General features: G+C 45.0%; 1 protein-coding gene across 1 annotated transcript in view; it reads left to right on the forward strand.

The window, feature by feature from the left end:
* PWP1 (PWP1 homolog, endonuclein) overlaps positions 1 to 18333 on the forward strand; it is a 165278-nt gene that overhangs the window by 14864 nt on the left and 132081 nt on the right. The window contains exons 4-5 of the mRNA XM_073621228.1: positions 11642 to 11727; positions 15506 to 15602. Of these exons, the coding sequence (XP_073477329.1) occupies positions 11642 to 11727; positions 15506 to 15602 (183 nt within the window). The remainder of the gene's footprint in view (positions 1 to 11641; positions 11728 to 15505; positions 15603 to 18333) is intronic.

An 18333-nucleotide genomic window follows, 5' to 3' on the forward strand; every position in this document is an offset into this window, starting at 1 on the left:
ACAAGCAAAAATGCTGTTTTTTTATTTTCCTTGCATGTCCCCCTCAGATCTAAAGCAAATACACTTCCAAGTGCACTTGTAGTGCAAAGTGGATATGCCTTTAGTCAGGGCTTTTTTTCCTCAGACAATAGGTGCAGGAACTCCCCCTTTCCGAGTCACCCCTTTTCTCCGCCCCTACCCACCTCCCTGTACTGTCCCTTTTAGACAATATAGAACCATGTATCATTTTGAGGTGCTAATTTGTATGGAATTTGGTAATGTTATCAAGAAAAGCAGTAAAATAGATCCCCTGCAGCCAGCAACAATAGATCCCCCTAACAACAATGGACCAACCACAACAAAATTTCCCCGCCAGCAACAATAGACTCCCGGCAACATCAACAGATCTCCGCACAGCCAGCATTAAATGTCTGTCTGACTGCCATCAACAATAGATCCCTCCCCCAACAGTAGATCTCTTTCAGCAACAACTGATCCCCCAGCAACATAAGACCCCCCCCCCCAGCAACAATAGGTCCCCCACCAGCAACAATAGACCTCCCCAGCAACAATAGATCCCCCTTGCAAAAATAGATCCCCAGCAGTAAGCATTAATACCCTGCAGCACACCCCAGCACCCCTTGCCATTACATACAGTGAGTCCAAGAGGTGCCAGAACTGCGTTCCACCGCATTCCCGCTGAAAAAAAGCCCTGCCTTTAGTAAATAAATCCCTCACTTTATATGCGCTTGGCCACCAACTGGCTTGTTTGGCTAGTTACAGTGCACTGGCTAATGTTTTGAAATATTGTGTTACCATCCAAAGTGGATGGTGTGCATTTACGTTTGTATGTGCGTAAATGTGGGGGTTGGTAGCCTCAATTTTTTTGGAGAGGGGAAATTTTTTGTGCTTGGGTGTAACTTAAATTTTTTACATTTAAAAACATAAAGAGTCCGCTATGTGATGATTCTTTTTTTCCTACAGTTACATTTTTTTTTTTTTTTTTTTAGAAAGCAGTCACAACACAGTAAAAAGGCCTATCCTCTGTCTGCATGCTGTAGTGATGGTCGCTTCATGGAAGCAGAGAGAAAAGCTGAATGCATGAGCTTTAAGTACGACTCAACAGGGGCATGTCAGGCTCTTGCATGGACTACTGCTTCCACACGGAGAGCAGAGGGCCTTTATGCAGCATGCTGGCAGTGGACAGGCTTTTCTACTGTGTCGTTTGTATTGATGCACCTAAAATGAATTAAGCTGTTTTGAAACTTTAACATTCAATTGGATATATCAGTCTGATGTCAGATGGGCAATTTTACCTCTGGAGACAAATAGCCAGCGACAGGAATATCTATTGCTATGGCCTGACGCAGCATGCTGTCATTTGTCCCTGGCTAAAATGCTGCAGAATCTTGATTACTAGCGATGGGGACGACATCTGACTACTCCAGATACACATAGAGTGATTTAATAGGGAACAGACAGCCTGTTGGTGATCATGTCATAGGCGATTTTCGACAAATCATTAGTTGCGTCGCTAGGGGGTGGCTTCTGGGGCCCATAGCCCTGAGTCTCTTACCGGGTGCACGTGTCAACTTTCCGGTAGGCCAGCAAGGCTGCCTGCCCTGGGGCTGCTTTGAGGACAGCGGCACCCGTAAAAGATATGGCTGCTGGCCCGGGCCGACATGTTAAGTGTGCATGCGCCGCCACCGCCTATATACGCTTGGCCCTTTTCCGGCAGGCGGACGCATGCGTAGTGGCACCGGGCGGCGCCATTTTTAAATGTAAAGCAGAGGTCTCGACCGTGGCGCGCGCCTCTCATAACGGCCAGGTAAGACCCCCTCTGCAGCCTTTGACTACCTCCCTGTTATTGCTCTCCTGCAGCCTCTGACCATCTGTATACCATGTGTATATATATGTATGTCCATGACTATATACACACATATACGTGTGTGTGTATGTGTGTGTGTGTGTATATATATATATATATGTATATATGTATATGCCTGCCCAAGCCTATGACTTTTTTTACTTGGCTGCTTTGGGCTATAGCCCCAGATCTTTTGTAGACCTAGCAACGCCCCTGAGCCTAGGTTCACACTTGTGCGATCTCAGACATTGCATGTGATTCGCACTGCGGGGCCGATCACATGCAATGTCTGTGCGGGGCGAGTTCAGCCATACAGTTGTATGGCTGAACTCGCATTGGATTCGCACAAAAAAATGCAGGGACTTTTTTCTCCCCACACTGGAGTTGGATCGCATGGGTGTTCTTACCCATGCAATCCGATTCCTGTGCGAGTTCACAGTTCACACTGCGATGTGTGAACCCATCTGGGGGTGTCATTTACAATGTATTGACACCCACAGCGGTTCACAGAGGGCAGTGTGAACTGCCTGCGAGAGAGATGTGATGCAGGAACCAGCACTGTAATCGCGCTGGTTCCTGCATCGCATATGTGTGAACCTAGGCTGAGTGGCATGATTGCTAGTGGCATAGTCATCCCTCAGACATCAACCTAACTGTTCTAAAGAATAGCACCATTTTTATTTTATAGTTCTGATGTTCTGTACATAATCCATGCTTAATTTAATATGTGTTTATTTTGTAAAAGTCGTCCCCCGTGTTGTTCAAGTGACCATTATTTTAGAACCCCTTTTTTAATCAATGAAAGTAATACAAGACAACAGATTTATCGGAGCGAGGTTACTGCAGTAGTAATTACAGCTTAATCAATTTACATTTGCCTCATCAGTTGGTCAGATGAGACAATTTTGTTTAGGATTGATTAGAAAGAATTGATTGGGACATGATACACGGTCCAGAGAAGGAAGGCAAAAAGCTGAAATCTTTTTAAAAGACTGGATAGAGAATTTGAGGAACTAAAGAAGAACCCTAACCACGGTTTGCTTCTAAACTGACCATGTAATATGAATTTGATGCAGTTTTAAAAATGGAAGACTTATCGTGTGAACCCAAGTTTAGGAAAGCATTGATTTTCTTTTTTTAAAGTGATTGTAAAGTCTTGTGTTTTTTTTTTAGGTAAAAATAACAAACATGTTATACTTACCTGCCCTGTGCAGTGGTTTTGCACAGAGCAGCCCTGATTCTCCTCTTCTCGTGTGATCCTCCTTTTGAGTGCCCCCATAGCAAGCAGCTTGCTATGGGGGCACCCAAGCCAAGCCACAGATCCGTGTGTCCATTCAGACACAGAGCCGCGGCTCGCACCCTTTCTCTCCTCATTGGCTGACTGACTTTGACAGCAGCGGGAGCCAATGGTTCTGCACTGCTGTCTCAGCCAATGAGGAGGGGAGTTACGACCAGCTGAGTGTCTCGTGCAACATTGCTGGATTTAGAGGGGGCTCAGGTAGGTATTAGGGGGGCTGCTGCACACAGATGGCTTTTTATCTTAATGCATAGAATGCATTAAGATAAAAAAGCTTCTGACTTTACAATCACTTTAAGTCAAGAAAGGAAAAAGGAAAAACTTGGTGCGGTCATAATCAAATGGAATGGGCAGAGGTGATGGAGCTGAAGGCTGTGAGTAGTGGTGACACCCTTTAGGGCCATTTGCACACTGAGCATTTAGCCCTGGTGCATTGAGAACCATAGTATTTAGGTGCGGGTAGAAGGCATAGGTGCACCATCCAGTCCCGCTACCGGCAGCCTGTAGATATACATTGTGGTTTGGTCTGGAATGGATCAGAAAAGCTGACAGAGAGATCCAGACTAAACGCCTGTGTAAAAGGATACCAAAGCCCTACTCCACCTTAAGATATTTAAAAATAGAGGCCCTACAAAACCTAAATTAACAATAATCAGCCCTGAATACACTACTCCCCCCTACATCCAGCCCTATCCCCCTAGACTCGCCATTCTGCAATCCAGTGCTGCTTTTCTTCTGGGTTGAACAACACCCAGGGAGATTTATTTTACCCACTTCTGGTGAGTCTAGGGCATTGGTGATCTGTCCCTTGGGGTTTTTTTCACAGTCACCCTGACATTGTAATTACATGGTACTGTACTCTGCAGTTTAAAATAATTTCTGTGTTATCTTGCTGATTTAACCCTTTCACTGCTAGGCCCTGTGCTCCATTTTTACACTCGGGTGGCCAGACCATTTTTACAATTTTTTCACTGCTTTTGGTTTTTTTTCCTTACAGCTTTCAGAACTTGTTAAAGACCCCCCAAACCATATATTTTCTGAAAGCACATGACCAGAAGAATACAAATAAGGTGCTACTGATTTTTAGGGCACAATGATATTTGCGCAAATGTTTTAAAAACAATATTTTCCTTAAAAATACACTAAAATCATTATAAGCAGATAAAAAAACAGCACATTTTACAATATCCCTACTAAATATAAAAGCTTAACCTGTATAGAGTTAATAAATAACAAATATTTTTAATTTTTGAATCAAGCCTTTTTGCAAAATGGTGAAAACGGAATGTACACAAAAATATAAATGACCACATTTGTCTAAAAAATCTGAAGGTTTTTATTGTTCCCTTACAGCTTTCAGAGTTTGTTAAAGACCCCCCCCCCCACAAAAAAAACAAACATATTTCTTTATCGTACATCACGGGACACAACAGAGCCACAGTAATTACTGTATGGCACCTTTAGGTGATGACACTGGCACACCCTAAACAGGAAGTTCAATTCCCCATATAAACCCTCCCCTTACCGGGAGTACCTCAGTTTTTTCGCCAATGTCTTAGGTGTTGGTCACGAGTAAAGATGTGCTGTGCTGAGCTCCGCTGGAATATTCCTTACTGGGGCAAGCCATGCAACCGGATCCATTCAAAGTGTCTTTTCCAGGCTGAATTGAATGGTACCTGGGCCTCGTGTCCGAAGAAACAAGGTTTTACCTGTAACTCTTCTCTTTATAGAGAGCTGGACCTCGGGATCCAGTATTTGTTTTTGTTCAGCCATATTCCTAGTGGCGTGCTTTTTACAGGCCCAGGGCTGTGGATTCCCCGATAAAAAGGGAACCCCAGTCCCTGAAGGTTTTCTAACGGAGCCCACCGTGAGAGGTGAAGATTGGGTCTGTTACCACAGAACCCTGAAGCTGGATAAGGTAAGGGAGATTCCTAAGGAATTTTTCTAATTCTTGTGGGTTTTCTCCTTTAAAGTAAATGTTGCTATGCCTATAGTCACCACCGGGGGCTGTCAAGAGCATGTACCTGTTCCATGCTTGTCAGTCTCGCCTCTGTGTCTCAAGCTGCACGCTTCCTCCAGCCCAGGCTCCAGGTAAAGTCGTTGGACTTTAGGGGGGGGTTCTTCTCCCAGGAATGTCCCCCCACATGGATAGCTTCCTCCAGGCAGGGGGAGCATGGTGCGGTGTGCAGCGCCGCTCCTGCCGCCATTACAGTGGTCCTCCTTTGGCAGCTCTCCTCCTCCCCCAGCCCCCCTCCATGCGATCCGGGCAGGATCGGAGCCCGTTTGCGCGGGAAATCGCTCTACTTTAAAATAGATGAGGAGGGGGCGTGGTGGGGGGGCTTAGCGGTATTGGCGCGAATTGAGCGTCCACAGTGCGGGCTGCATAGCTATAAAATGCACCTTTTTCAGGTGCATAGAGCTAGGAGGGACACAGAGCGGACGGGGGGCATGTGAGTTGGTGACACAGGCATTCCCAGGCACATTTACCTCTACGTTTGTGCTCAGCACTATGACCAGAGGAGGTGGTTCAAATGCCACAAAGACCAAGGACATGAAGGTCCTAAGGACCCTGCCTTTGCAACACCATCCCGATCTAAGGAGGCTGGTCACAGTGAGCCATCAGGGTCATCAGGGGCTGCAATTGCTTCAGACACTTCATCCCCTGTCTATATAACTGATCAGGTTTTCTCCTCAGCTAAGAGTGGCTTAGAGGGAAGATTAGTGGCTTTAATCACGTCTTCACAGAGTGGAAGAAAGTGCATTAGGTCCCCTTATATGACTCAGGATCCCCAAACGGAGGAACTGTGGGAGGGGGAAGATGAAACCCCCTCAGGGGACCGTGAACAGGCTGATGACTCCTCTTCTGAGGAGTCAAGCGGGGAAGGATCTTCTTCAGCTTCACATGCTGAGAAGTTGCTGGTACGTTTTCTTACTGAAATGGTCCGCTCCACATTTAAACTACCCTTAACGGAGTCTGCTGAAGAGCCCACTTCCTTTTTGGGTTCACTAAAGCCTCCTCAAGCCTTGCGCCCCTTTCCTGTCCATTCATTACTAGAAAAGCTTATGTATTCTGAGTGGTATCACCCAGATAAGCACTTTTTCCCCTCCTAAAAAGTTTTCAACACTTTATTCTATGGAAGAAAAATTTACTAAGATGTGGAGTATACCAGCAATTGACGCTGCTATATTCTCTGTGAATAAAAATTTGATCTGTCCGGTTGACAATGCTCAAATGCTTAGGGATCCAACTGATAAAAAATTGGAATTCCTGTTAAAAAACATTTTTTCCTTGGCAGGTTCAGTGGCTCAACCTGCAGTGGCGACAATTGGGGTATGTCAGTCCTTGAGAGACCAGTTGAAACCAGGTACTCAAGGTGGTCCCTGAACACCAGGCCCAGGAATTAGCTGAGCTGCCAGTGGCTTTGTGCTTTGCAATTGACGCAATTAGAGATTCTATTCTTCAAACCTTATGCTTAGGTTGGTGCATATGCGTAGAATCTTATGGCTGAAAGATTGGTCAGCCGAAGCACCATGCAAAAAGCTCCTGGCTGGTTTTCCTTTCTGTGGTGAAAAGCTGTTTGGGGAGGATTTGGACAAATATATCCAAAGAATATCAAGTGGGAAAAGTACCCTTTTGCCAGTTAAGAAAAAGAGTAAACGTCCCTCATTTAAACAGGCTCTTTCTCCAGTGCCAGGGGCATCAGCCTCCAGGCAGTCGCGACGGCCTCCACTGTCAGGTTCAAGAGGTAAACCTCAGGGTCAATCCCAGGGACAAAATAGGTCCTGGGGGAAGAAACCCGCAAGACAGAACGCTAAAGCCTCTTTATGAAGGGGCGCCCCCGCTCCCTCGGGTGGGGAGAAGACTTCTGCAGTTCTCAAAGGTCTGGCAGGAAGAATTTTGGGACAGATGGGTGGTCTCCAAACTAGGTTACAAACCAGAGTTCCGAGAATTCCCGTCTCCTTGTTTCCACAGGTCAAATGTCCCCAAAGATCCAGAGAAAAAGGAGTCTCTCTTTCTAGCGTTAGAACGACTTTTGTCACAAAAGGTGATCATGGTGGTCCCCGTGGAAGAACAGGGGTCAGGGTTTTATTCAAACCTTTTCACGGTACCAAAACCAAATGGGGATGTCAGACCCATTCTAGATCTCAAAGATTTAAACTGGTTCCTGAAGATTCGCTCTTTTCAAATGGAATCAATTCGATCAGTAGTCTCCATCCTACAAGGGAGAGAGCATCTGGCATCAATCGACATCAAGGATGCATACCTGCATGTACCTATTTTCCTTGCTCACCAGAAGTATCTGCGTTTCGAAGTAGAAAAACTTAATTTTCAGTTTGTAGCCTTGCCTTTTGGTCTAGCTACTGCACCTTGGGTGTTTACAAAACTTCTGGCCCTTCCTCTGGCCAAATGAAGGACTCAAGGTATAACAATAATAGCATACCTGGACGACCCGCTCTTAATAGACTGGTCGGTAGTCTGCTTGAATCAAAGTGTAGTCACCACAATCAACAACCTGGAATACCTAGGTTGGGTCATCAACCTAGAGAAATCTTTAAAACCAGTAAGATTAGAGTACTTGGGTCTGGTTATAGATACAGCCCAAAAGAAGGTGTTTTTACCCCAGGCAAAGATCAGCGCATAAAGGAGCTGGTCTAAGGGATCAGGGCAAAGAAAGGTCCTTCCATTCGCCTTTGTATGAGGTTAGTGGGGAAGATGGTGGCTTCATTTGAAGCAGTTCCCTGTGCTCAGTTTCATTTGAGACTGCTGCAAAACAGTATCCTATTGTCCTGGAACAAAAAGATTCAGGCACTAGATTTTCCAATGCGTTTGTCACCAAAGGTGCGCCAGAGCCTGAGTTGGTGGAGGATATCCGAGAATCTGCAGAAGGGGAAATCCTTCTTACCAGTTACCTGGAAGGTGGTAACAACAGATGCCAGCCTTTCAGGTTGGGGAGCAGTCCTGGAAGAAGCGTCTGTCCAAGAGAAATGGTCCAGAACCGAAAGGATCTTGCCCGTCAACATTCTAAAGATTTGGGCAGTGCGTCTAGCCCTAAAGGCCTGGACATTTCGACAATGCCACAGCAGTGGCTTATATCAATCACCAAGGGGGCACCAGAAGTCAGGCAGCCCAGGCAGAGGTAAACCATATCCTAGCCTAGGCAGAAGAACATGTGCCGTGCATTTCGGCAATCTTCATTCCAAGGGTAGAGAACTGGCAGGCAGACTACCTAAGTCGCCAGTAGTTGTTCCCGGGGAATGGTCCCTTCACCCCGACATCTTCCTGGCTATATGCCAAAGATGGGGGATCCTGGGTGTAGATCTGTTTGCGTCCAGGTTCAACAACAAAGTCGACAACTTTGTGTCAAGAACAAGGGATCCACTCGCATGTGGAACAGATGCGTTGGTGACTCCGTGGGATCAGTTCTCACTGATTTATGCGTTTCCTCCTATTCTGCTGCTACCTCGACTTCTTCGCAGGATCAAGCGGGAAAGGAAGATGGTAGTTCTTGTGGCCCAGAAGATCTTGGTATGCAGAAATAGTAAAGATGCGGTAGGAAACCAATGGACCCTACCACCACGTCCAGACCTGCTATTGCAGGGACCCGTGTTCCATCCTACTTTACAAAAGCTAAATTTAATGGTTTGGCTATTAAAACCCACATTCTGAAGAATCGTGAGCTTTCAGGCTCAGTGATACCTACCTTGATTAATGCAAGGAAGCCAGCTTCCAGAGTCATTTATTATAGAGTCTGGAAGGCATATGTTTCTTGGTGTGAATCCAGGGGTTGGGATCCTAGGAAGTATGTCATAGGTAGAGTTCTTGCCTTTCTGCAAATGGGGCTGGAGATGAAGCTGGCCTTGAGTACTATCAAGGGCCAGGTCTTGGCCTTATCAGTGTTGTTTCAACGTCTGCTGGCTTCGCATTCTTTTATCCAAAGCTTTATACAGGGGGTAACGCAGCTTAATCCTCCGGTTAAAGCACCCCTGAACCCTTGGGACTTGAATTTAGTTCTGTCAGCATTACAGAAACAGCCTTTTGAGCCGATACGACGTGTTCCTTTGGTCCTTTTAACAAGGAAACTAGTTTTTCTGGTAGCATTTTCTTCTGCAAGAAGGGTATCAGAGCTGGCGGCTCTTTCTTGTAAAGAGCCATATTTAATTGTTCACAAGGATAGAGTGGTATTGCGTCCTCATCCTAGCTTTCTGCCAAAGGTGGTTTCAGGTTTTCACCTAAACCAGGATATTGTTTTACCTTAATTTTTTCCAGAACCCTATTCTAAGGAAGGAAAGTCACTACACTCTTTGGATGTAGTGAGAGCGGTCAAGATCTATTTGAAGGCAACTGCTCATATTCGGAAAACAGATGTTTTGTTCATGTTGCCAGAAGGTCCTGGGAAAGGACAGGAGCATCGAAATCCTCTATTGCCAAATTGATTCGGCAGGTAATTATTCAAGCTTATGGCTTGAAGAGGAAGGTTCCACCTTTTCAGCTCTAAGCGCACTCCACCAGGGCTGTTAGTGCTTCATGGGCAGTGTATCACCAAGCCTCCATGGCTCAAATCTGCAAGGCTGCAACCTGGTCTTCAGTCCATACATTCACCATATTCTATCAGGTGGATGTAAGAAGGCATGAGGATGTCGCCTTTGGGCGCAATGTGCTGCAGGCTGCAGTATAGGTCCTCAGGTCTGATTGCACCCTACTTTTGTTGTGTCCCCTCCCCTCAGGTGGCATTGCTCTGGGACATTCCAGACAGTAATTACTGTGGCTCTGTGTCCCGTGATGTACAATAAAGAAAATAGGATTTTTATAACAGCTTACCTGTAAAATCCTTTTCTTAGAGTACATCACGGGACACAGAGGTCCCTTCCCTCTTTCTGGTTACACGTGTATTGCTTTGCTACAAAACTGAGGTACTCCCGGTAAGGGGAGGGGTTATATGGGGAATTGAACTTCCTGTTTAGGGTGTGCCAGTGTCCATCACCTAAAGGTGCCGTATAACCCAGACAGGAATTACTGTGGCTCTGTGTCCCATGATGTACTCCAAGAAAAGGATTTACAGGTAAGCTGTTATAAAAATCCTATTATTTTCTGAAAGCATAGAACCAGTGGATTAAAAAGAAGGTATTAATGATTTTTAAGGCCCCCGCAATATTTGTTCAAATTTTTACCAAAGCAACATCTTCACTAAAAATACACCAATATCATTGTTAACAGATACAAACAGCAAATTTTACAAAATTCCTGCTCAATTCCTTCTAAATATTAACCTGTATTGAATTAATGAATAACAAATATTTGTATATTTTTAAATTGCACCTTTTTGAGAAATAGTAAAAATCGGACATACGCAAAAAATTCTCAAAAAAACTGAAGGTTTTACTTTTCCACTTACAGCTTTCAGGGTTTGTAAAAGACCCCCCAAACCATGCATTTTCTGAAAGCACACAGCCAGTAGAATAGAAAGAAGATGCTACTGATTTTTAAGGCACCACAATATTTGCGCAAATGTTTATCAAAACAATATTTTTGCTAAAAATACACTAAAATCATTAATAGTGGATTCATACATGGCAAAAGGTACAAAATTCCTAGTAAATATAAAAGTTAAAACTGTGTTGAGTTAATAAATATCAAATATTTGTAAATTTTAAATTGCACTTTTTTGTGAAATGGTACGCAAAACTGTAAATAAAAACAATTTGTGCAAAAAATATGGAGGTTACCATTTTTCACTTACAGCTTTCAGAATTTGAAAAGACCCCTCAAACTAAACATTTTCTGAAAGCACATGATCTGTAGATTAAAAAAAAGTACTGATTTTCTTTGGGCCCTGTAATAATTGTACAAATGTTCATCATATCTCTATTTTAACAAAAATACACTAAAAGCATTAATGGCGCACATAAACACAACGTAACTTACAAAATTCCTGCTAAGTTACTACTAAAGTATTGTTCACTTATGGCATACTAAAGTGTAAGCCCATGGAGGGCCATGTTTACCTGCACAGGGATGCTCATGTGTTCCGTGCATCCCCGTACAGGCAGTCCAGTCCCATTTATGTCAATAGGGATGCAACGGCTGCACAGGCATAGCTGCTGTTCCCAATCTGACATCCGTGTGGATGTGGGTACATGACCCCGAACGCAGACAATGTGAGCTCAGGGACATACATGCGGACCTACATGGATGGTAAATTCAAAGCAACAGCTCGTTGCTGTTCGTGCAGGTGCTGCATCCCAAATGACATCAAGCAGCTACTGTATGAGAAAGCCACTTCACTCCTGGCAGTGCACCTGGATCATAATGATAGCTATACTCCTGGCGCTGAATAAAATGTACATTCTAAATACGCAAGATAAGTCCTCAAGGGTGACTTGCACCTCATTGGACTTAACCCATTGTAAGCCAGCACTTTTAAAAAAGCGGCTGAGTTCTTGGGAGTGCTGTTTTAAACATTAACGAATAAATGCTATTAAATCTTATGTCTTACTAGATGTTGCGAACCTTGGAGACAGTCTGGCCGGTCTTACTGTATACAGCTGCAACGAGCAGGATGCTTATGTCACCCTAAAAGATACCGTATGTATACATGTATTGTGTGTCTGCACCTTCTTTACTTGTAAAATCAAGTAAAAAGAAAAAAGTTAGAGCTATTGATTAGGGACACTGTTCCCTCCAAGTCAGTTCAAATGCAAAACGCAGCATAATTCATCACACCAAACATGTTGATTGTTCTGTGACTGTTTGGTCATATGTAGTTTGATTTGGCAGCTTTTTTTGCATGGAATCACATTTACAGGAACAAAGGTAGAGCTGACAGGTCTCATGAAAGGTTTATAAGATTTAGGCTATAAATGGAAAATATAGTTTATTTTCAGTGAGCACATATTTTAAAGTATTTTTGCAGTGTTTATCTGAAAGTAATTTTTTGTGATTCTCACACTCTTACATTTTTGCGTTTCTATATCTTTGTTATTGTATTAAATGTAGAGATTTGTAGCGTAGCCTCTAGAGCAGGGCTCAAAATTTCAAGTCCTGAGCTACTAGCTAGGCCTCAAGGGTTACTCGCCACCAGTTGCCCTGCCCAACCCCTACCCCGCCCCTAATTCCACCCCTAAACACGCCCTCATAAATTATCTCATGAAATGACACTTAAATGTTTTTTGCAGAATTAAGTTAATAAAATAAATATTAACAACAACTTTATCCGTGCCCAAAAATGCAGCCTGTGCCCGCCGATGCAGCCTACCTGTGCAGGGGAAGAGAGAGGAGAGCCGCTGCTGCCTGGTTGATCACAGCGTCGGAACATAACAGCTTTCATTTGGATTAGACGGGTGATCTGTCTATCAAAGTGCCCAAACAAAGAGGAGGGGCTGTATATGACGGCGCACGGCGTGGAACACACAGCTATTGAAATGAAAGCTGTTATGTTCCCCAGCGCTCTGATCAACCAGGTGGCGGCTCTCCCCTCTCTTCCCCTACGATCGCTGGGAGAATGGCTCCCTTACAACCCAGGTTGCCGGCGGTGCTCGCCCCCACCCCGCGCTCCCAGGCAGCCCACATACTCATCAGCCTGCAAAATGTGAGCAGGCGAGTGGAATTTGTGAGGTCTGCCCTTGAGGCAGGATAGATTAGTGAATACACTCACTCTGCTTCCTTGACTAGCAACTGCTGAGATAACTGTGTTGTTTTTTTTTTCTAGTATTTTTACAATTTAACCTTTATTTATTACTCTCTCTTTTTTTTTTATTTATCAGCCCTGTTAGGGGGGCTTTGATCAGAGATCAGGAGTCTAAACAGACCCCTGATATCTCCCCTTTGAGACACAGAAAGGGATTGGGGACACAGATTCCCCAGTCCCTTTTTCTGCAGCCTTGGCTGCACTGGAGATGATTGAACAGGAGATAACAGCTCCTCTCCATTCATAAACTGAGACATCATAAACACAGGTTACGATGTTTCAGTTATGAATGGACAGAGTCAGTGATCACTTACTGCATTTGGAAAAGGAAGGAGCCCATAAATGACATATATACCGGTTCCTTCCTCCACTCTCCATCCTGATAGATCTGGGAGGGTGGGGGAGGGGGACTGGTGGAGCGCCCGGGGAGCACAGAGGGGGAACCGGGAGGAGGATGGAGAGAGCGAGGACCCAGGGAGCCGGAGGAACACACAGGGGACAGTCAGGGGTGATCGGTGCGGTGGCAGTTACAAGCACCGATCCCCCTGTATAAGTTATACAGGGGGATCGGTGCTTGTAACTGAAGCGGCTGTCAGGAAAGCTATACAGGGGATCAGTGCTTGTAACTGCCCCCTGCCGCTGCTGCACCGATCACCTGTGAGGCTGCCTGGCCCCCCTGCTACACTGAGGATGCCTGGCCCAATACAACAAGTTTCGGATTAGGCATTGGAGCATTTGCACGAGTACTGATACTCGTGCAAATGCTTGATATTGTAACCCTAGTTTACATGTATATTATAAACTTTAAAAAGACTATATATTCCTTTTTTAATGTAGAATTATTAGAGTTTCTAATTAAATTATCTTTTAACGTGTATTTCAACTTTTGTAGCCAAATTGAAATAACACCTACTTTTTTCATTCATTACATGTTCCCATTTACACAAGAGGGGGTAGTTTGGGACTTTAAATGAGGCACATTATATGTACCTCCATCCCGGGTACAAGTACATAAACAGAAAAGGGGGGGGGGGGGGGGGATGAGATGCATTTACATAGCATAACTTTTACCATTTACCGCCCCTATGACATCCTTGGATTGAATTGTTTATACTTGGATGTTGCCATGATTTTGCACAGAGTGGCCCTGGACCTCCTCTTCTGGAGCCCTCTGTTGGCACTCCTGGCTCCTCCTCTCTTCACTCTTCTGAGTGCCCCATAGCAAAGCCACTTGCTTTGGGGGGGTACTTGTGCCTGCTCGATCCTGAGCTGAGCTGGGATATGTGCATCTATAGACGCACTGCGTGGCTGAGCCCTGCCCCCGCTCCCTCCCCACAAAAAATTGACTGACAGCATTTAGTAACCTGTTCTACAAGTGCAAAAGAAATGCCTGTAGATCCAGAATTCAGTTGACCTTGCAAATTTCTGTACACTTTGCAGCATTGTATTAAGCATTATCAACCCTGGCCAGTCCTCTTTTAAAGTGTTACTGATCCCAGGACCCTGCATTCACTATATCTGGTTTCCCATAGTACACAGAACATGGAAATGTAGTTATCTTAGTAAATATAAACTGCTAAATACCTTTTCTCATCAGCAGTATATAGTAGTCTTGTGACTTCTATCAGTGTCCGCCCGAGCACTGGTTAAAGCTTGCAGCAGGAGTTTCCATTCTCTGACTGTCCTATGAGGCTGCATTGACCCCTGACCCTCTGTCTGGATAGTGCTGATTGGCCATGTGCCGATCACAAGCACCCTCCCAAGAAAAACTCTCTGCACATGTTCAGTTTGGTGTGTATTGCTAGAGTGCCCCCAAGGCGCTGTATTATCAGGAGATGGATTAGGGACTGTGAAATAAGGGGAGGATCAGATGAGACAGAATCAAACTGTCTTTTTATACAATGTTCCATAGTGAGTATAACAAATATGCTTTACTGCATATATAGATTGATTTTACTGTTGTGGGTTTAGTAACACTTTAACTACGGGACACCTCCCCCTAAGTAATAGAGATAAAAGGAGGAGATGTTTTATTTTCCTAGCACACTTCCTGTGCTAGAGTGACAAAGCTGCTCTTCCATAGATACAATACAGTTATTGAGTGTTGCCACCCTAGGACAGAAAGTGTGTAAGGCCCCTTTCACACTTGTACAACATGTCCTGCAACTTGGGACTGCAAAGTCGCATGACAATTCTTACCCCATGATTTCCAATGATAAACAGTCATATCTGTGCGACTTCAAGTCGCACCAACATCAAAGTAGTCCCTGTACTACTTTGGTCTGACTTTCATGCGAGTTGAGGTCCATAGACCTCAAGTTTACACAGGCATTACCTGAAATCTCGGCAAAATCGTGCGACTTTTAAGTCGCGGCAGTGTGAAAGGGGCCTTACTTGCAGTATCAGCAGGTTAAAAAGGCCTAAAAAAGAACTAATGCAGCGACCCTGTTTAACGACTGGTAAGCTGCAATATATTACATTTTTAACCATGGGTTTTAGATACACTTTAATGACAGATTTTCCGGTTTTGCTTGTTATACTTAAATCTTTCCTTTCTCTGTTTAAAGTGTGTTGGTTTGTATTGTTTCCTATTTTTATACTGGAACGTTTGTGCAATGCTGTGATTTGTAGGCATTAAAATGAATCTTATAACAACAGCTTCTCAATATTTTGTAGGAGCAATATGAAACTGAAGATTTTGTTATTAAATCCACTGACAACCTCCTGGTCTGTGGTCGGGCAGAGAAAGACCACTGTAGTCTTGAAATTCATGGTAAGTACACTTCACTGACTGTCAAAACTGTGTTGGCTGCTGAGAAATGCAGGCAGGCAGTGATGACAGCGAGAGGTTAAAATGTATGTCAGAGTAACCCCCCCCCAAAAAAAAAATATGCACGTCTTCATGTTTTAACTAGGGATGCACCGATACCATTCTTTTAACACTGAATACGAGTACCGATACTTTTTTTTTTAAGTACTCGCCGATACCAATTACTGATGCCTATTGTCTAGGAAGAGTAGGTAGAGGGGTAGTTTGGGAGGTGGGGGGTGCAGGAGAGTTGGGTGAGGCTGTGGGGTAAGAGTGGGGAGGGGGGAGTAGGGTGTAAGTGAGGATATGGGGGAGGGGAGAGTAGGGGGGTAAGTGAGGGCGGGGTGAGTGGGGGGTAAGAGAGTAAGTGAGGGTGGGGGGGGAGGGTAGGAGGGTAAGTGAGGGTGGGGGGAAGTAGGAGGGTAAGTGAAGGCAGGGTGGGGGGGTAGGAGGGTAACTGAGGGCAGGGTTGGGGGGAAGTAGAAGGGTAAGTGAGGGCAGGGTTGGGGGGGAGTAGGAGTGTAAGTGAGAGCAAGGGGGGGGGGCGGGAAAGTAGGAGGGTAAGTGAAGGCAGGGTGGGGGGGGGCAGTAGTAGGGTAAGTGAAGGCGGGGGGGGGGGAGGGTAAGTGAGGGCAGGTTGGTAGAGCTTTGTAGGGGGTAAGTGAGGGCTGGGTGGGGGGAGTAGGATGGTGAGGACAGGATGGGGGGAGTAGGAAGGTAGGTGAGGGCAGGGTGGGGGGGATTGCAGATTGTCTGAGATTGCGGACATTGCGCATAGTATGATGACATGATATTTACATAGAAAATAGTCATAGAGCCCTCAATTATCAGTGAGGATTCCAGCACAGCTATCAGAGGATTAGCATATGTTGTGCAGGTGAATCTTCATTTCATATCCCCATTCAGGACCTTCACACAGATCGGATGATGACAGATAACCCTTCATTTGACTATCAATCAGGCAGACATTAGGTGGAGGTGTGACTGCACACAGCACAGCCTTTAGGTTACCTGCATACTCACCCCAGTATTCCAAACTTGTTCCCATAACCTGCATTCCTATGAAGGAATCTACCGACACAGAGACAGAATAGAGGAATCTTGTGTATTCCGGGCTGCACATTCCCGCTGTCCCTCCAGCTTGCAGAGCCTTACAGTGCACACTGACGGATGTCAGCACGCACTGCAGTCTAAAAACATACAAATCATCAGAAAGGAGCTGGAACTGCACAGCATTACACACACAGACACGAGGAAGTAGAGGCCACCCTGTCCATTCTCCATAGATGGGGGTGAGCGGAGTCCCTGAGAGACGACAGGAAGGAGGGGGGATCCACTCTATACGAAGATGACTTGGAGGCTCGATAGGCAGCTGAACACTTTCATTATAATCCATTCACCCTCTGCTGCATCCACCCCCTTGCCCTCCTGTAGCAACATAATTGGTCGGTGCCGCCCTACAACGCAAATGCCTTGTTTGCCTCAGTAGATACAACCCTGCCTGTCAGTACACCCAGCACTGCAGAGGACATGCGGCTGCGGTCAGTCTGGACCTGGTGACAGCTGGCAGGAGGAAGAGGCGGGGAGGGGAATCCTATGGACAGCTGACATGGTTGTTAAGGGCGCGGCGGCCCCGCTCCTTAACAATCAATAATTACCGACATTAATTTCTTTACATTTCAGCTGTTAGTGGGGAAATCCCGCTGACAGCTGAAAAAAACAAACTAGAAGGTATCGTTGCATTTCCACGAGTACCGATCCCCTTAAAAATGCTTAGTATCGGCACCAGTATCGATACTGGTATCGGTGCAACCCTACTTTTGACCCTTTAAGATTGCTTTAAGTACAGAAAATTACCCGTTGACCTGCTAGATATACCTGTATATCCTGTATACTCCTAACTTCTTGGTTGGGTTGACAACACGCTGTCTGTTGCTCAATTCAACTCAACTCAAGAACCCGTCCACGCATTGTCTCATATAAAAGGGTTCTTTTGGGATGTAGTTCTTGTGAGTGAGGGGTAATTTAAAGGGTTTTGCATAGAAAATGAACAGATTACTCACACACGCGAGATGGATATAAACTGTTCTTCCTGCTGAGACATTGGGTTTGATTTGGAGTGTGCGAAATCTGGAAACCAATTGGCTTCCATGTTTTTTTTGGTCCGCTTAATTGAACAAGCTGAAGTTAGAAGCTGACTGGCTACCATGCACAGCTGCACCGGATATTGCACTCTTCAGTTGTAGTAAATCAACCTCATTGTATTATGACAGCTCAACAGCATTTTTACAATGTTCCTGTTCGACAGAAGTCGATCAGAGATAGCCATATATGGATTTAATTATGGCCTGTCCCTACTAAATCTGCTGAATTTTGATTCATCCATGGCCATCCGTGTTTTACATAGTTGGACTTGCTACTAACTTACAGCCCTTAGCTAACTGACTTTACAGGAGAGCTGAGGGGTGATTGGAGCCTGAGCTCTTAACAGAGATCTTTCACTGAGGTGATGACCTGGTTGATGGGTGCTTTGCTGTCATTGATATTGACAGAGCTGAGTAAAGCTTGGTACACACTGAGAAAAATCAGAAGGAAACATTCCGTACAAGGCACGATCGTTTTGATTTTCGTATAGTGTGTACACGACAATTGGCATCCGATTCAGGCTTTCCAAGCGAGAATTTATGAAGGGACA

This window comes from Aquarana catesbeiana, linkage group LG03, assembly GCF_042186555.1.
Source record: "Aquarana catesbeiana isolate 2022-GZ linkage group LG03, ASM4218655v1, whole genome shotgun sequence".
NCBI classification, from domain to species: domain Eukaryota; kingdom Metazoa; phylum Chordata; class Amphibia; order Anura; family Ranidae; genus Aquarana; species Aquarana catesbeiana.